This window comes from Nilaparvata lugens, chromosome 1, assembly GCF_014356525.2.
Source record: "Nilaparvata lugens isolate BPH chromosome 1, ASM1435652v1, whole genome shotgun sequence".
Lineage (NCBI taxonomy): Eukaryota > Metazoa > Arthropoda > Insecta > Hemiptera > Delphacidae > Nilaparvata > Nilaparvata lugens.
In genome coordinates this window covers 76,999,244-77,019,973 of record NC_052504.1, presented here as the reverse complement: position 1 = coordinate 77,019,973, position 20,730 = coordinate 76,999,244, and the positions used below count along the sequence as shown (strand labels likewise).

Below are 20,730 nucleotides of genomic sequence, written 5' to 3'. Positions count from 1 at the left end.
GAGGAAAAATAAGGTAACCTTGAGCTATTCCTCTCCCCCAATTTAGATATGGTTACACATAGTCCGAAATAGGTTAAGTCTTGTAGCTCTTCACTTCGCAAAATTTTCAGACCACTAATATGTTCACAAAGTAAATTTTCAAATTTAGATGCTTCAAAACAAAAAATAGAACAGATATTTCACATTATTATCACTTGAATAGAGAAGATTCGTATATTAAAGAAATAATTTTGGAAAAGAACCCTTCTCCAAAAAAAAAAAATTGAATAACTATCTTAAAAATTGATGTTTTCAGAAAATTTTTGTTTTACTAGAATAATACCATGAAGAATCTATCCTCTAAATCTCATGGATTTATCTCTTACCGAATTTGAAATGTTCTGTCCCAAAAATTTAAACTTCAGGCGCTCATATCTCAAAAAGTAATGATCGAAAAAAAAATGTTTTCCTGAAAAAAATTTTCCATTTTGATAGCTTGATGATATACAAATCGAAAAACTTTGCAAAATATCACGAGTAGAAAGTTTATTTTTAGCCTTTGCACAGCCTTAAACGTGTGGAATCATTAAGTTTTTGGGAGGCAATGATTTCTTTTCCAACGGTAGTAAGGGATGTCAATGGTGGATGATGTCATGGAGAAGGGAAAATACTTCATGCTGAAGAGAATCGCACAGGACAGAGAGGAATGGAGAAGAAGGAATCATATGTAAGGACCTGCCTTAGGGCAGAACAGAGCACTGATGATGATGGTGGTGGTGGTAAGAAGAGAAAAATGAACCAATATAATTATCGAGATAATCACGAGTTTTATTACAGTATTACGCATCATAGAAAAGTCTTATATTTGAAAACGTTCACACATATATTTGTTCCAATACAGCTGAATTATGAATTAATCTACATAATATTAATTATTGATAATGGAATATTTAAAGCATGAGTAATTACAATTGAAAAAATCAAGGATTGTGGAGTTGACTTCACCATTATCGTTATACTTATTGAAATATGGTAGCTTAAATGGGCGACCCGCTTAATAATATTCGGTAGTTGCAGTTTTTGTATACCATTACTACTCCAGTCAACGATTCTAATAACATTCTGTCATTATATTTTCCTTCGTGCACAAGGTGATAAAGTACTGTGATGTGAGTATCAATATTGTGAAAATTCTACATTACTGCTGTACCCTTTCATGAATATAGATGTTATTACGTTAGAAACAAACTTCACAATAACATTCCAGTCGCTATAAGAAACAACTCGCAACTGGCTGTCTGCTACTCATCCTATTATAAGTAAAATAAATTTGTTTTTCATGACTTATCAGTCTTTGACAGTGAGATCATTGTTCTTTTTTGGCAGTCATTTCTTCAGGCGTTGTTTCTAGGCTTTCGCTGTGGGATTGAGAGAGTTGCCAGAACAGAGACCAAGTTGGAAGGAAGAATATGGTGGCCACATTGAATGTCCAGCTGGCGTAGATGTAAGAGTCGACCGCACAGAGAACCAGTGCCTGTTTGTTGGCCGCAAAAGCCTTGGTTAGCAGCTCAAGTGGATGCAGCTCTGGGAATGTCACTGCTGTGAATCCTAGCACCACCCAAGACAGCATGAACAACGGGTGAAGAAGCATCCATAGCAGTTTCTTGTACCACCTGCAAACAGAAAATTTGTTCAGGTTGTTGACAAGTGGTTATTTATTCATAGAAGCATTGAATTAGCAGGATAATGTTATATTCAAGCCGGGGAAATAATAAGAAAGAAGTTCGAGGATAAATTTCTGTACTAAAATTAGAACTAGAAAACTCTTTTGAATCCCACAATAATATAACGTTATTCAGTATAATATATACATACATTACATAATTATTGACAAATTAATTTGAATGAAAGAATGTTTTGGAGTAATAAGTAACATTTTTGAGCACATTACGAGTATTATGAATAAAATTAGTGTGTATTTTTAAAGATGTTGCTTACATAAATACATGCAACTAAAGTTGTTTAATATAGGAAGTATATTGAATACTATTGTTTATTTGAACACTGAAAGTATACAAATATTCAAGTAAAAATACTTGAATCAAGTGTATGCATTCATTTTATCATCCTATAATATAATTATGTTGATTGTACCTCAGTTACCTTAATACCTTCTTATTGGGGGTATTGAAATCAACATCCCTGACAAGTATTTTTTCAGTGCAATTTTGAAACAGTTCTACACATTCTATACAAATACACTTGGTAGATACAAGAAATATATAGTTTACATTTGGAAAATCTCTGACCTGTTGTTTGATGCCTGCAGCCATAAAGCAGGAGGAACATAAATAACAGCGGTCAGAAAAGCCAATGAAAAGTTATTCATTCCCACAGCTAGCAGCACCGTTGCTAGTTCTAGAAGGGCTATTATGTTCAGAAGCACCCATTGGTCAGTAGATTGTTTATGCCTAAAAACAATAATATAATTTAAAGAAATAAATATAGATATTAAAAATATATTTAATAACACGAAATGATGTGATTGCTCAATTAATCACGAAATTGAAGGATTATTTTTATGTAACAGGCGTTGTCGATAATCCTTCGAGTCACGAAAATCACCTGAAACCGGTATAGGGTATAATATGATTATTCATGAATGAACTAATAAATAAATGAAACTCATCCACTCATTGGATTGAATGTCAACTTCATAAATTCATCTTGAAAATTATTTTAAACAACTTCAGGTATCTACCTACATATCAAAACGTTCATGTTCTGCCCCCCCCCCACAAAGGGTAACGGCAATTTGAGCATTACACATCGTTTGTGCACGACCACTTTGCGTATGTGCACACAAACTGAACAAATAATTCAACAATTTAATTTGGGGGGGGGGGGGTTCTAGGGAAACGAGAGCCCCCTCATTTCTTAAATTTGAGCATAGCGGTAAGGATTTTGTTTGTGCACGATTGTGCACGTACTTTCGCGTTTGTGCAGTCAATACGAATTGCAAGAGCTTGAAGCAAGTAATGGGGGCTGGGGAAACGCTAGACCCCCAAACAGTCAAAACACCCCAGTTTTCGGCTCAATCGTTTGTGCTTCGAATTTGCACAAATGTGCATGTACATGTATCGTTTGTGCACACTTTTTAAGCAAAAAATGTGTCGTCACAGAAGTGAGGTACAGTACAGGGGTCAAGAAAACGGTTGCTTCCCCCCAAAGTGATGAAAGACAGTAAATTTAGGTTCAACCTTTTGTGCTTCGAATGTGCACAAATATGAATGTACTTTTACCGTTTGAGCAATCACCAAATTAAATTTTTGAATAATTTTTGCTGAAACGCAGAGTGGTCGTGCACATTCGTGCACACACGATGTGTAATGCTCAAATTGTTGTTACGCTAGGTAGGGGAGCCCAGGACATGTACGTCATATAAAAACCAAATAAGAATTGTCAGTTTCATGAAATGCGATCTTCAAAGCTCAAATTGCCCCTCAACAAATGGAATGATTATAAATTACAGTAATATTGGTTTGTTCAGCCTTGTTATTGTTTGGTTTAATGTTATTGGTTTGCTTAGCCTCAAGTATGGTTTGTTCAGGCTGTTATTAGAGCCTTTGTTCAGATAAAATGTATTCCTTTTTGCATTAAAACATGATTATACAGTGTAGAGTACCTAAATTACTTACAGCCTAATGATATAAGGCGAGGCAATAGTGAGTAGACTTGCAATGAGGTAGGAGCCATAGAGCAAGTTCTCAGTGGAGTAGGCGTCTGTGATGCGAGTGAAATGCTGAGTGCCGCTGAACAGCAGAACGCCCTGCACATGATTGATGAACACTGCCGTCCCCACCATCATCACATTCAAATTCACACTCTTGTCGCCCTTACTGCTATCCTAAACATTCGATAGAATATTGTTGGCAATGTAAAATAGGAACTTGTAAAGTCTTTAATACCTAGCATAGAAGGATTTTCTTTATGTACATTGTAGAGCCTCTGGCGTGCTTAGGATTAGATAAGATTGCTAGGATTAGATAGGATTAGATAATAAGCCTTTACAAGGCTGTCACCTATGGTAAAATTCACAAAAATTGACAATATAAAATTCAAATTAAATCAAACTTAAGAAATAAATAATTATTGAACAGTTTCGCATGAGTATTAATCAATTACAAATGTTAAAGTAAATAATATAGTATATATTAAGCCATCAAGGCTTCATAGGAGTGAGGAACTGGAAGAGACTGACCAATCAGAGAGATTAATGGAGGCGAATTGTTGAAGAAGCCAAGGTCCATGCACGACTGTAGCACTACCTCCGTAAACAAAGCCATGAAGCATTCGTATGAAGTCAGCACAGGTAGGGCTCCTACACCAATAAAAACACTAGCTGATATAGATCAGCTGAAATCAACGAATTTTTCTTGGTGTAGGAGCCCTACCTGTGCTGACGTGACACGACTGCACTACGGCTTTGTTCACGAAGGTAGTGGCTTAGCGCTTCCTAAGTAAGTACATTGTAAGTTAAGTTTGTACATTTTGTACATTGTAGAGCATAGTGACAAGCAATTTGATACGTTCCAGTTCTAGAGTGTATCAAGCATTTCTGCGTATCGACTTCTCTTCAATTACTTTGACGTGGTCAGATTTAAGTGATGTTCGCAAAAGAAACGATATTGAACATTTATGCCCGGTTTAACCAAGCTCGGTCGAGACATTTGAACATGGTCAAATTAGGTATGGTTTAGAACGAGTGCACTGGAACATAGCATTTTTTTCGCCCACAAGCTCTAAGCTCTAGGCTTGTGTGTGGGTAATGAGGTGGATGATGATGAGAGATGAATGGACCTACAGTTTTAGGTTGGTTCCAAACCACCAGTAAGCGATTTTACAACTCATGAATTTAGAGGAGTTGGCTCAAGCGGTCACCCTTCCAAAGGGAGTATGATTTACATAGTGATAGTCGATGATTCCAGTGCACACTATTAAAGGATAAAAGTTAAAAGATAAAGATAAAGATAAAGGATAAAGTTAAGGATTAAAGTTTGTATTTCTTGGCCCCAAGTTTTTTAATAACATCCCAATTGAAATCAAGAGGCTTCAAAATCAACTTGTTTTCAAAAAAAGAATTCTTAGATGGCTCAGAGGTCTTATGCCTGACCATTTAGAATCCTTATTCAATGTTATTTCGTAGTTAAAATGTAATTTTGGTGGCTGGCAATAAGCATTAGTAAGATGAGCTGTTTTTGGAAAGTGTGCAAGGTGTGTGAATGTGAGAGTGAATGGTTGCTAGTCTTTTCTTTCTCTTTTCTTTTTCTTTCTCCTTTTATTCATGCATTTAAAATTAGTTGAAGTGATATTCATTCCTGCTTGCAAACGTGGAGTATTGTATACTTCCAGCAGGTAGTATTTTTTATTCCGATTCACAAATTTACCGTATATCTAATAAAACATACCAGTATTTATTTTATTAATCTTCCATTAATTATTTTTTATCTTACTGAGCTGAGTGTTTTGTTTTTCTTATTGATTATGAATGTGAATATTGTGAGTTTGAATAAATAAAATTTGAATTTGAATTTTTTGAATTTGGATACCATGTTCAAATGTCTTGACCGAGCTTGGTGGAACCGGGCATTTGATGGAGGAATGGGGGAAGCAAAGCAAAGTTGTTTCAGTTAACGTTTTTACACTATAAGCATGATAGAAATTTTTACAGGTTGATCTACAAGTCCTATATAGAATGTTCTACCCACTGAATGAACCCCTAGAATAGTCAGTTTAGAACTTGGCTCATTTTATGAAGCTTATCTCATTCTATTATGCAATACTTGAAAAATTGTAGTCTTTTCAGGCACTCTTCATCTACAATTTGAAACTTTTAACGCATTGCTACCTTTAAAAACAGTTAACTAGCGTTTCATACACTTGATTGAAAATAAAGTATATTATGCATTTCATCTATTTACTCACATTTTAACGTAAAGAAAATTTATTCATATCACAAATTCACTGTTCATTCGAATGAAAAGTCTGATATCTGAATATGATCATATTGCAGTTTTGTCGCTATTGAATGAAATAGAGAGAATACGATCAAACTGCTTACCTCATTGTTCTCATCCGAGCTGGGTGACTCCATTTCAGCAATAGAAATATTATTTTGAACTTTTATCCACAGAGTGAAAGCTTTAATGATGAGCGCTCCAGCCAACATAACAAGACAGGGCATGTATAAACCTGGGTAAGAAAAAATATTGATACTTTTGCTCAATCGCACTGATAATTTTATAAAATAGAATTAAATGAACTCAATTGCATAACAAATAAATATACTTCTATTTTAGTTATGGAATAAATAAATGTAATTCATGGTATCTCTGATTAATCATGAATTATTTTCCACAATCAAAATCACCAACACTCAGAAGAGAAATATTAATCTGAGTCAAACGTCAAGCGAGGAACTTGATAAAATATTCAATACTTTTGGATAATGATTGAGGAAAATCTTAATTGAAGTACTTTGTAGGGCAGAACTAATTACATGTTGATCTGTTGAGTTTGAATGGTTATGAATCACTATTTTCAATTGCAATATAATATTGTTGCATAGAGAAAAAAACACAGGTTATATATTGTGTTAAAGTTTAAATTTTGAGCCACACTTAACTCACCAATCGATATGTAACGGTCAGTGTCAGGTAGAAGATAGAAGAAAAACGACTGATGAAATCGTTCAAGAAGATTATTGAGACTTCTAAATAAACCTTCCAATACTCTGAAAATACCAAAACATTTTCGATTAATGTAATTTATTTTGAAACTTACTACATCGAAAACAGAAAATAATAAAGAATAGAACCTACATCTGAGAATCAATCTAATACAACTTATAAATATAATCGATATAGCATGAACTAATTAACAACCTGTACGGGGCATGTGATGAAGATGAATTTTTTGAATTGAATGAATTTCCAACTTCAAGAACAAGTCACCAAATCTTTTGGACTTCATTAATACTCTAGGATTCAAGATAAGTTTTTCACATGAGCCTTCACGTTAAGCTGATTTTGTTTTAAAAATGTATTTACTCAATAATGTGTCATGAGAACCCTAAATCAGAAAAAGACGAAACAGACAAATAAAAAAGTATTAAGTTGTTTCATAGTTTTGTTTTTATACAAAAAATCGTCAGTCAATTGATTGCATATGTGATTACTAACCTTCCAACCTGAAAATATGTTGCTGGACTTCCTCTTCCAACCTTTTCAAACCCTTCGAGGGTCACCGCTTCAATTCCAAATCTATAAAGAAAAATTAAACACATGCGTTTAGGAAATTACACAATCGTAAGAAAAATACTCTACATCATAGTAAAATTAATACCTTGAATCACATATTTTAAAAGGAAGAACATATTTTCATAGCCACTTCAACAAATCTCAAATGCAATACTTATTATGTTTTATTAAGTTTCACAGGATATCGTATTAACTCTATCACTAAAAAATCAAAAGATACAGTAATGAATGTACCCGTATAAAGCTAATGAATTATACATATTTCCAATTTTTTACTACTTATCCTTTTTAACAAAAATCGAGCCTCAAGTTTTGACATTCAATGTGTGCACCGAATTTGATGATTTTTTAGTTGTTTTCGTTATGTTCAGGACCAGGTTTACGGCCTATCAAATTTATAAGCCGACTTCAGGACTCTTTCCTACGGTCCTTCAAAGTTCACATGTAATCTACAGACATTGCTTTGTTTCGAATAATTATACTGTCTTCGGTGTTCAGAATTAATTGATTTTCAATAAACTATTTTTATTTTGCAGTTGGAAAATTATCTATATAAATAAAATTCCGCATCGCGCCTCCTCAAGTGTGCATCCAGCTAAAGTTTGTCATGAGATGCATTAAACTATTTAGCGGTACGAAGTTCGCCGGGCCAGCTAGTTCATTATAAAAATTGGAATTCCTTAAATATTTCGAACTCTTGAAATAAATATAATATTTTTAAATGAACAAAGCACCTATATAAAAATAAATACCTATGGAAAAGTCCATGATTGCCGTTTGGCATTCCTGTGGCCTGAGTGAGCACCATCGATAATAGAGTATGCATTCCTCGGGACCAAGTAGCCCACCAGTTGTTCTTGTACACCTTCTCCTGAACAAATATTAAAACACAATAAAAAAATGAAAATAAGTGAATTAACAGAAGTGAGTCATCGAAATATATTATGAAATTATATAGATTATTAATTTATATAGAGCGTAAATTGTATTTTGAAAAGTGAAAGTGACATAACCAACATTTTGATTTGGTCAGTATAGTATAAATTGGAAATGGGACAGTTTGGGCATGAGCCTGTTGTGCCTTTCCTCATGTTAAGTATTTGTACACAATGTGATAAAAAAAAATAAAAAATTGAGCTTTAAAATAGCGGCAAAAATAGGCATACCACTAGAAGTAAAACATTTTTATTTGCTTCATTTACGATTTCATCATACAAAGTTTTTCAAAAATGAGTTACTAATTTGGATTATTCATAAGAGATAAAGACTGTACTTAGTCTTGCTTGAAAGAGAAACACAATTTTTTTACTGGATTATCGATTGAATCTATTAGTTCGTTAGTAAAAGATCGTACCGTAACTGGTGCTAGCAGTATTTACGAATTTTAAATTAAAAATGGTGCTTCCACTGGGCCGCGCATGCTTGGACTCAAGTCATAGCCGACAATGGGCCTTACATATACATACTTCAGCCCGGACCTACAGTTTAACGGTCCCATTCTACAACACGGGAGTGACCTGGCTAAAAACTTTTGTCCCAGGGTTTGAACCCGGGACCTCTAGGCTGCTACGCAAGCACTATTAATACCAATAGACCACGAATCAATCCAGGATATAAAAATAATGTCGATGAAGATGACTAACAATGGAATGCTTATTCCATGTAAGATGGTACACCACGGCACCATCTGACTTACGTCCAAGCATTTTTTAATGTATAATTCGTAAATACTTGAGGAACGATCTTGCACTAACAGTAAAAACTCGGGAGTGTTTTTCTTTCAGGCAAGACTAGATACAGCCCACTATCTTTTGACTACATTTTTATGAATCATCCAAATAGGTAACACTCTGAATATTCACTAAACATCATTAAACAAGGTCTGGAAACAGACTCATATCTTACTATTGAATCTGATGTTCGAATCTATCATAATTATTTGAAACAACATTGAAGTTGATATCCTAATCTAACGTCTGCATTTTAGAATATTCACTGAACATTTTAAACAGGACCTGAAAACAGACTCAAATCTTACTATTCAATATGATGTTCGAATTTATCATAATTGTTTCAAATTGGATAACAACATTGAAGAGGATATCCTAATCTAAAAATCTGCATTTTAGAATAGGTTTGAAACGAACAACGATGTTTCAAACAACGAGAAAGAGCATTATCTATAAAGAACAATTTACATATGAGACTAGAAATACCTCAATTACTTTTAAAAACTATATTAAATAGAATCTGACATTATTTTAAGACCTGCCTTATTATTGAAAGTATGACGGACACCTTCCTTGGAACACATTCGGTGTACAAGGTTCACCAAATCCAGGTTGGGAAGCTGACCATTCAAGCCAGCCACTTTGATATCTATGTAACCAATCTGTAAAAGCAAACACATTCACAATTAACATTATTGATATTGTCAAACTATAATCTATAAAAATGAATAATCAACCAGAACAAAATCTCCTTGTGTGATCCATCAAGTACCTGGTTCAGGCTCTATTGTTTTTGAAATTGAATTAAACTGATCATTTATTTCAGTCCATTATTTTCCCAATAAAGTAAATTTTCGTTGAGGAGTTAAGTGGATGAGGCATGCAATATCAAATATAGAATTAAATTACTGAATAATTTAAGAGGCTGAAACCAACCGTACCTTGCTGGCATGAATCTCTAGATTGATAGCTGCTTGAATAGCTCCTCCACGACCTCCTAGATCGCCATGATCAAGAACGCCTAAATAATAAAACAAAAAACCGGCTAAGAAGGACAAAATATTATACTCAATGTTTCTTGATGTCATAATCAAATGTTTTCTTGATGTCATAATCAAATGTTTCTTGAATGTTTTATAATCTATGTTTCAATTAAATTTACTCATTTACCCCAACTAAAGAAGATCATGGTGAATAATCATGCGTCTTATTCATTTCAAATCAAATCAAATCGAACTAATCAAATCCGTTTAGCAGATTATCGAAGTCGAATAATGGTTATGTCGTATTCAATAGACTGCCACAAGCTTGGCGGAGGCACCGTTCCACTTCAGACAAATATCATATTCTTGGTTGGTCAAAAATCCTTATTATTCTATTGACGAGTTTTTTGAACATGAAATTAATGACCTTCAACTATAATGTAAATACTAATAAAAATTCTGATCACCATTAGCTTTCAAGCTTAAGTACGGTATGATTACAATATTCTATTGAAAACTATTGAATTGATAGTTAATTATAAGTTGAATGAATAATTATTAGATAATAATAACACTTCATTTTAGATGATAATATTACTTGTGAATTTGTTTGACGTTGCTCATGGCATGCATTATTTCTTGGCAATAAAATTATATTTATTTGTTTATGAATATCTTCGTTTGATTTGACCTTAATCATTTTTTAAATCAAGAAGATGTTTAGACAAGGGTTTGATTTTTATTGATATTTTATGAAGTTTGGATGTTCAGAATCAGTATGATCAAGAATAGTTTGTACACTAATAATAATAGTATTCTCTACTTTGAAAAAAATGTTGAACTAAATAAATCAAACAAGAAGATAATGCCTGCCTAGAATTGATCAAAGAGTCTTTCAATTTATTAAATTTTCTCTGAAGCTGACCTACACTTCAAGACTTATTGTTGAATACTACTTGAGATGAGGATTTTTCCCTCAACAATAGGACTATTTCTTTTCTATTTTATTTTTTATTTGGTGTGTAATTGAAAAAATTAATTGTGAAAATCACCTGGTAGCCCACAAGAAGCGCCATGATAAGCTTCAAGCCAAGCTTGAGCTCCGAGCTGTTCGTGCTCGGTGACGAGGAATATGATATCTTTGGCCCAATATTTTTGTCCTGTCAACAAAAGCATGAGATTGTGATTTAATTTTCAGAATTCCCTTTCTGTAATATTGAATACATAGCGTCAGGCATTCTACAATTTACAGCTGAACTTTCAACAGAAGAATTTAGTTACTAGAAGGAATGCTACATCTAATTTATTCCATACCATTAAATATATATATTCAGCTAGATGAACAAGATTAGCTAGCATGAATGTGTGGAAAAAAATTATAAATAGATTATTATGCAGTTTCTTATAATTTCCATTCAGTGTTTTGAATTATTTTGGAAATAAAAGAATATATAAATCTCAGTAAATTTGATCGCTTCATTTGTAAATTGAGTGGATTTTTAAGAATTGATTCTCCTGTATCAACTAAACTGAACTCATACTAAATATTTCATGTCAATTTCAACAAAAATTTGATAAATGGATGAATTCTTTAAAATGTTTAACTAGTTTAGTCAAAGAAAGGTTATAGAGGGAAAAGTTTGGAAGATAATTTTTGACACTGCTGCTCTGTTTGGCGAAGTAAGGAGGTAAACATATAAATAGTTCCCTCCCCTACCCCCTGTGCTAAGGTGGTGGGGGTTCTGCAGGTACCATTTTTTTATTTGTCGCATATATCTCGAAAACTATACAACTTATGGACGTGACTATCAAGTATAGTCATACATCAAACAATATAAATTGATTATGTTGACTGAAAATACCCATATGTGCCGTATTGTAAAAATGATTAAATGTTGGGAATAATGACCAAAAGAGCGTAGTTTTAATGGATTAAATGAATAATTATCATGATGACTTACTGCGGAAAAATTTAGCCAGAGAGAGCATGAGAGCAAGTCCAGGAGCAGTGGTGGGGTGCACACTGTTCGGAGGCCTGTAAGGCACGGTTAACATCACTGCCTCCATACTCGAGCTCCTAGCCGCACGTAGGATGCCATACACGTTGCGTCCAGTAAATTTCTACCAAAAATCGACAACACAGATAGGTAAACATCAGAATAATGTAATGACTAATATTATTATAGTATATTATAGATATAGACTGATGTACATGTTATTTTTTACAAAAAAATTTAAATAACATTTAAAAGCAAAAACCTTTCCCTAACCTATCTTCCTAACCTAACCTAGCCTACCCTATTTTCCAACACATTTTCATTAGTACCTAACTACTAGTGTACAACGGTGTAGCTCACTGTGTACAACCTGCAACTGTGTCAGCCTGCAACGAAAATCCGATGCCGTGGGACTTGGTGAATAAAACGGCTCAACTTCTCACATGTCTGTATCTGAGATGTCTCACATGTCATGTATCTCAAGAAAATATCTCATTATCATTATTGATGGATAAAATAGGCACTTGCTTAACTGATGCCTCTACTAACTAAGACCCTCCCTAAACGGCTCAATTTCCAACTTGTCTCGGAATCTCAAGAAATGGTCAAAATAGGCACTTGATGAACTAAGACCTCGACTAACTGAGACCCTCCCTGAACGGCTCAATTTCCCACTTTATTAGCAACGAAATAAAACATTATACAATCACTATTGAAAAAGGAAAAAATAGATTTCGACACTTATTGTAAACCTATATTGTATAACGTATGATAAAACTTTTATTGTAAAATAAAATGCTACTTGTCTCAGTATCTCAAGAAATGTTAGAAATATACACAATTGATGTACCGAGGCCCTCCTTAAATGACTCCACCAACGAAGTTTTCAAACCTTACTGTGAAATAGATGATTGATTGTGAAATGACGTCAAGTAAGTTAAGGAACAAGTAAGGTATCCTCCAACTTCCAGTCTATTCTTGAGATAAACATCTTCAACAGACCTTGTCGCTATGATAGAAAGGTCCATTGGAATGAATTTGAGTTAAAGATGACAAGAGTTTGCTATGGTCATTAATAGCTGTGTCATTAGATGGCTATGAGTGTTTCTTGAACCTTTAATTTTCGCCTTCTAATTTTTACCTCAATTGATTATTTATCTATTTTATTGATTATATTCCTTTATTGACTATTTTTTAAGCTTTTTACAAATAGTACTGTTAAATAGGGGAAAAAATATTATTTTTATTAATAGATGATGGTTGTGTTGTTCTATTCATGAATAATGGTCAGGACGATTTTTTCATGAGATATTCGAAATAAAAAAATAAACGAATTTGAATGAAAACGACTTGATATTGTCAATAGCATGTGCGCCTCCTTGTTTGCAACTTACCGAGCTAGATCCGAGCGGATAGTTGAGTGTGAAGTTGTGCGTGTAAGCGTCTAGTGCCAGCCGATGGAAGCGGGAGAGCAGCCAAGCGGAGGGGAGGGAGTTGGGGTGTGAGGCGGCTTCCCCCTCCAACTCAGTCAGCAGAGAGCGTGCCTCTGTGTCCATGTCGTATTCTCCCTTCACCAGTCCGGGCAGCAGTGCGTTCTCCGAGAAATACGTTGCTGTAAACAACAAATTCCTGGTCTTAACACCAAATAATAGTTATTTGTATATCTAGAGTGAAAAGTGCTGTTTTTTCTCCCTGAGGGAAAAGTTTGAAGCCCGAGGCGAAGCCGAGGGCAACAATTTTCCTGAGGGAGAAAAAACATTTTTCACTCGTGATATACACAACATTTTTCCTCCACCTACATTTTTATAAAAACTGCTAATAAAATAATTTTTAAAAACGTATGTGACCAAACAATGTGTTACAACATAAATCTAAAAAGTAAACAGAAACAGCTGGCTTGTAATCACAGTTCTCCTCCGAGAGCACTATCTGTCTGCTAAAGTTGTAACAACAATGACAGCCAAAACTACAGCTATGATGAAGTTCCCGTTTCAAATTTGATTAGTTAATAAGTAATATTCGTTGGCTGATATTTTGAATAACATGGAATAAAAGAAAAAATATATACATTTTTTTTAGTATAGTGATATGAAGTTTGTAATAATAATTTCAGCATACAAACATAAATTTTATATCGATCAAATGTCTGGTTGAGGTATTGAATTTAGTTGTTTAATGACTACTCTATATGCTTCCTCATCTGAGCTTAGACCTTCTGAACTATTCCAAATGTACGTTTTTAAAATAGAGATGCTTCCCATGTTATTTAAATGGAGTCACTTTTACTCCCTAGGGAGTTTTTCTGTTTTTTAGTACCGAGAGCGAAAAAGTGACACTTTAGTATCATGTTTCAGGGAGTAAAGTAAGTACTTTTGACAGTAGGTGGAGGAAAAATTACTTTATTCTTCATGGTACAACTTCATGGTACAATTCTTATGCCGCATCTACATGTTGGCTCAGTCGCTGGCCAAGCCTGCAATGTGACCAGTGCCCAATGAAGGCCAGCGTTGGCAAACCACCCATCCACACGCTAGCGCTGACTGACATTACCCTTCATTGGGCCAACATGCAGATGCGGCATTACAAAACATAATGAAATAGAAATAATCGTGTGCATTCCTCTTAGGCTAGGCCCGCGTCAAAGTATAAACTTAAATTTCACATTCCTTCAAATGATGAATCACTTTCATAATGATATGGTAGTCTAAATCATGAGTAAAGGAAATATATAACAGTATAACATGGAAATATATTTAAATTTCACTTTTCACGTGCTGAATAACTTTCATAAGGACACAGCAATCTTAATTATGAGTAGAAAGTGAAAACTATCACCATAGGAGTTGCTTTCGGACACATCATCCATCGTGCTAAACATTGATGCTATGTTCAAAAGCGCTCCACATAAAGTGCAACAGTTTTTACTATTATTTACTTAAAATTAAGATAGCTATATCACTATAAAAGTGTGGAAAGTGATTCATTAACTAGCTGCTTGTAAATGAAAGTGGAATTGTAGATTATTTACAGCTTTACGAAATGTTGAAAGTGAAAATGATACTGCAATTGTCCAAATACTGATGAATACATTACAGTATAATGAATGATTATATCACATTCAAAATAGAGAGTTGTGATTGATTTAACTATTCTCGAATATTTATTACCCAAACTGAACAAAATGATTTTTTTGTCCGTTATTGCGGAAATCGCTGAAAACTAGAAGAGGAACAAAAAATTCGAGGCTTTTGAGGCAATCTCTATTTAGCAAAAGGAAATTTTGCATGCAGAAATTGGTTCTGCTCTTCTTTTATGTATCCAAATAGCATATTAAATTATCAGAACTACAATATATTTTGCAAACACCAATGTATATAGTGACTGGACTGTACTTGTTATCATACCATTATTGAAATTATGATGTGCAAGTAGCATGAACCATATTATTGCACCGAAGTATAGGAGGATGCATACTTTGCTGTGATATCGCAAAAGTATTCGCCTTAGATGACTGTGGCTGGTGCCAGGATCCGTTAAAAGTCCCATCTGTCAACAAAATCAATGTAATTAGCAATTTGGAGGAGCTAATATTCATTTAAGTTGTAGAATACAGTTAAATTGTTTTTAATAATAACAAAATTGAACAGATCACAAAGTGTGTTATGTGTGATTCTTTGTTAGGACTGTTATTCATTAATACCGATAAATTCACAGTTTCGATATATCAATATTAAATTTATTATTAGGAATTCATCATCTGTTGACTTTGATAACTGGTTAATTTTATAATTTCTACTATTGTTTCCAACAAAGAGAGTAGTTGTACATTTGAAAGAAAAATAGAGATTTGTTACACAATAAACTTGGCTGTCCTGAAAGAAAGGCATTCAAGTCCCAGCTGCAGTCTGCTAAACTATTATTTTGATGCTATTTTTCTCCTATAGTAGAGTTTTCATTTTTTTAATAACTTTGGATCCTTTTCAAGAAAAAAGAATTGTTACGATAAATTCTGGTATTTATGCCACTATAATTTATTATTATTTTTCACTCAGCGTTCTATGATGCAAGTGTATACATCACTATGTACCATATCTTCTTCTTCTTCTTCTTCTTCTTCTTCTTCTTCTTCTTCTTCTTCCTCCTTTCACGGGTTAGACATTACTGCCAGTTCCGAACCTCTGGACCTCTAAAATCAACTCATCTCTTCCTGGGACGTCAGCAATAAGTCCCTGTTGCTTCCATTGTAAAATTGTGAAATAAATTAATCTCTTCTTCCAAGTGGCTGATATTCCAGATAGATTTTGTTTGACAGTACTATATTGTAGTAATATATCATTTCCCTCACAGCTTATAACTGCCGGGCTCCTGTGTCCAGTCCGTGGGGATTTTGGGCTAATTAATGTGATTCTCATTCATAGTAAGCCCAGCTGTTGCCAAGAACTCAAAATGTCTAGTGCGTGTCTGCCTTTCTCCTACCTAGGGTACGCGCATAGTAAGGAGGTAAGAGGTCTAGGTCGACATAGATATTTGTTTTACATTGCATTGAGGTACCTCTATCTCCAACTCAACCGCGCGGCTTACCAAGAGGCCTCAAAGCAGATTATTAGGTCGTTTATTTATGTTCCAAATTTCAAGCCGATATTTGTCACCCCAAGCCGATTACTGTCAACTGCTGCCTATTATTACTGTTTTTGGCCGCGTGAGAAGTAAGAACGGCACAGTATGAGAGACTACCAACGTCACATTGCTTTACGACAAATAACTAAGTGGAATATCGGCTTGAGTTAAAGATTTAAATTTTGAGCACCAACGCCCGATACCATGGGATATCTTCTTATGCTATCTTTTTCTATGATACAACTCATTCAAATAACTTCAGAATCTTCTTCTTACACGGGCACATGTTTATTCCTGTATTACATATTACTGATTATTGAACTGTACTATATCATAATAGGAGAAATAAAAGAATTTCTATTTCAAATAAATTGGAAAACAAAACTTAAGGCTTAAGGCGGCCTTGTAATGAAATGTGGGCTACAGTTAAGCTATAAAGTTAAAATTTTTAGAAGTGTTATTGAAACAAAATATATACCAGTCGTATAATTTGAGGCTAAAGCCGATGTCATTTCTAGCTTATTTTCAAGACTGAACTATCTATAGCAAAGCTGATCTTAAGCAGTTTTAATCGGTATAAACCATGAGTTATGATTACGATTACCAGACCACTTCTTGTAATTCAGTAATCTCCATCCATGACCAATACTTGATGGATAGATTTCGTCCAAATGTAAAAATTGATGAGAAATGCTAACTAAGATCAAGATGGGTGGTCAGTCATAGATCTCAAGAAAACATTGTGTAGCCTCTTCATCCAGGGAGTAAAGTGCTAGACTCACAAGCCTCTCACAAAGTGCTTTCTCGAAATTTTTCTTCATCTACTTACGGAAATACGCCAACATCTTGTTGTAAATCAACAGAGAAGCTATTATGTGATCGAGCCAGTTTGGCATGAGGCGAATTGATATCATTCCTCCTCCTTGTATTGTGGCTGTGTACATGTCCTCTTTGCTGAAAGGTTTGTTGGCCTCTTTTCAACAGTACCAGCGAACTAAACAGATACTGACTATAGACTGTCATAATCTTCAGTCTCCAAAAGATTGGCGCACAGTGTCCCAGCCGATGATCCAGCAGACGGGGTGATGATCCAACATTCGATGATCTCTACATTCTTTTGTAGGAGCAGGATCTTTCTGCAACCGCTTGCATGACCCCAAAGCACAGTGCCATAATTGGTATGGCTGTGGAAGAGGCCATGGTATGCTGTAACCAGGTACTCCAAAGAAACGTGACCTCTCAGCTTGCGCATCAGATATTTGACTCTTGACAGTTTATTGGAGATCATGTCAACATGCTTCTCCCATGTCAATGTGGCATCGATCATAAATCCAAGCAGCTTCACACTGCTACCCCCGAAAATTGGAGGATTCCACCTTAGAGTACAGAGTACATTTTGTATCTTCCTCTCGCTCAATGCAAGTTTGTTCACCCGGAACCAATCACTGGCAAACTCCAACTGTTGGGCAGACCTGTGTATTGTCACATCAAAATTTTTATTCCTGGTAACTAGGGTTGTATCATCTGCAAGTAGAAGAGCACTCTCATCCAGCCTGAGGTCATTGATAAAGATGAGGAAGAGGTGAGGTCCCAGGATGGAACCCTGAGGCATGCCACAGCATACATCACGAGCATTCCACACAGCACCACCAATTGACAACACCTGTCTAAGATGAGCCAGAATTTCCTTCAGGATTTTGAATGCCACCCCTTGAACTACATATCTCTCAAGTTTCTATAACAATATGCAGTGAGAAACACAGTCAATGCCCTTGGTCGCATAGGGTTACTGCCACTGAGTTTATATCCTCCAATGCCGCTAGCAAGTACTCCACCAAGCTACGAACAGCATCAGTGGCAGAACGTCTCCTTCGGAATCCAAAACTGATGAGGAGAGAAGAGTGAGTTTTCCAGAAAATAGGCACTTAGTTGAGTGTACAAAACAGCTTTAAAGATCTTGCCGAACACAGGCAAGAGCTTCTTCCAGCCCACTTCCTGTGAATTTTGGAGTGCCGCAGGGTTCAATACTGGACCAATCCTGTTTATCATAATGATAAATGACTTGGACAACAACGGCTCGACTCTGCTATTTGCTGATGATACGTCCTTATTGTCATCTGGAGTGGACCTACAGCATGTGCTAGAACTGTCAGCAGAGCATCTCCAATCTTCAACCTCATGGTTCCAGGTAAATTATCCACTATCACCATTACATAGTCCAAAAATAAGTCACCTGGAGTTGTATTTTTTTGCCATGAAAAATGGTAAATATAAAGCTATGCTATGAACAAATATGATGAGTTTAATAGTAAAAAAATAGCAAAATTATAATACAGTACCTACCTAACTTAAACACAAATAAAACCCACAAAAACTTTAAATACGCGGGACGCTATCGATTTTATTGAAATACCAAGCTGACAGTTTGATATACAATCAATAATATAAAAAAGGAAAATTCTAGTCTATCTAGAGTTTTAAAAATATGACTGGATAAGTTATGAAATTAAGTAAAGAGGAATAGTAAGTAACGTTTTAAAATATCCCGGTTTATCAAATATAACCTCAACTTTTCACTACGGTATACCTATTTCAAAATAATGTAATAGTGGCTATTTATTAATAATGATGACAACTTACTTTGGAATCGATAAAATATTATCTCAGGGATTGTTCATGTACATATTATTGCAAAGATCCACTTTTTCTAAGTTAAAAATTAACAAGAAGCAACTTCCTGACAAATAATGACAATAACCAAATTTACTATCGACTACCGATGTCGACAGGATAGTATCGACTGAGGTATTAAGATCAACCAATTAACTATCGATGGCTATCTTAGTAGTCGACATTTGATGAGTATTGATATTATTAATCAATAAGTATAGTCAAATATTGATAAGTATCAATGGAATGTCTAATCTCAAGAATTTTGAGGTTAGCAAAAAATGTAGCCTATGCCCTATACTCCTGGTCCGGTTGCCCAAAAGCCGGTTAAATTTTAACCGCGATTAATTTCACGAGAACCAATCAGAGAAGGCGTTTTTGAAAAGACGTCTTCTCTGATTGGTTCTTGTGGAATTAATTACGGTTAAATTTAAATGGCTTTTTTGCAACCGGTACTATATTATTTTGTTGATGAGGGCATGTTTCCTGTCTGGAAACAATATTATTTTTCTTCCTTTCATTTCACCACTTTTTGACTAAACCAAGACTAGGCAGTTCTTTATCTTATAATAGGCATAGTCTACCGCATACGGTAGTAGCAATAATTACTGTCTTCTTTAAGTTTTCAATATTACATCCAATGTATAAATCTTATTTTGACTACAAATCAAATAATAATAATGATGTTTATAGGAATGCATACCTATATTAAAACTTGTGAACTGAAAACTATAAAGTATAATAGTCCAGGCAACGAAAGCTCAAATAATAAAGGTACCGTATAGAGGGAAAAGTTTATTGGAACACAATTTTCAACTCCACAGCTCTTTGATAGTAAGAGGATTAGCATATCAAAAGTCCTCACCCCTACTCCCTGTGCTAAAGGGGTGGGGGTGGTTTGAAAGTACCATTTTTTCATTTTTCGCATATATCTCGGAAACTAATGCATCACCAACAAGATTTGTCCTCTACATTTTTTCCATATCTCTCATAGTTTCTGAGATATCCGCTCTTGAAGGTGAGACATTTTTTGAAAAAAAAAACCACTTCTGCCTCCAATTTTTCCATCTTTTCGGCCATATAATTTTTGAACAATTATTGATGAAATAAATCTTTGCTGATTATGAGCTGATAGAGCATCAAATTTATCTTCAATTTTATGTATATTTTCACTATTTTATGCATTTTCCTACGACTGTTGCAGCAGTTTTAGTGTTGAGAGTGAAATTTTCTGTTCAGCAAAAATAGATCAGTTGACAATGAAATTTGGAGGGAATGTTTGGATTAGGTACAATTTTCGACTTCACAGCTTTGTTGATTCTAGTTTGGAGGTGAGCATATAAAAAATCCCAGCCCCTACATCATGTGCTGAAGGGATGAGGGTGGTTTGAAAGTTGCATTTTCCACTTATTACTTACATGCTTATATCTTGGAA

At 34.6% G+C, this 20,730-nt stretch overlaps 1 protein-coding gene across 1 annotated transcript; it reads right to left on the bottom strand.

The window, feature by feature from the left end:
- Positions 1 to 785: 785 nt before the first annotated feature.
- On the bottom strand, positions 786 to 19,412 carry LOC111055592 (glycosylphosphatidylinositol anchor attachment 1 protein). The gene is made up of 14 exons (XM_039443677.1): positions 19,266 to 19,412; positions 15,413 to 15,554; positions 13,403 to 13,620; positions 11,973 to 12,132; positions 11,064 to 11,171; positions 9,970 to 10,049; positions 9,571 to 9,690; positions 8,051 to 8,169; positions 7,221 to 7,301; positions 6,669 to 6,772; positions 6,101 to 6,231; positions 3,678 to 3,886; positions 2,289 to 2,450; positions 786 to 1,652 (listed from the first exon to the last, which is right to left on the bottom strand). Exons 2-14 carry the CDS (start codon positions 15,552 to 15,554, stop codon positions 1,346 to 1,348), a joined length of 1,941 nt encoding a protein of 646 aa, XP_039299611.1. The 5' UTR covers positions 19,266 to 19,412; the 3' UTR covers positions 786 to 1,345.
- Between the last annotated feature and the right edge of the window lie 1,318 nt (positions 19,413 to 20,730).

What these genes read in the sequence shown, in the direction of transcription:
- LOC111055592 (XM_039443677.1), bottom strand. Translation starts at nt 15,554, where the DNA reads ATGGGACTTTTAACGGATCCTGGCACCAGCCACAGTCATCTAAGGCGA. An exon ending in TAGAGATTCATGCCAGCAAG is followed by an intron (nt 9,691 to 9,969) that starts GTACGGTTGGTT and finishes TTGCTTTTACAG; the next exon opens with ATTGGTTACATAGATATCAA. An exon ending in AATCATGGACTTTTCCATAG is followed by an intron (nt 7,302 to 8,050) that starts GTATTTATTTTT and finishes TTTTCTTTATAG; the next exon opens with ATTTGGAATTGAAGCGGTGA.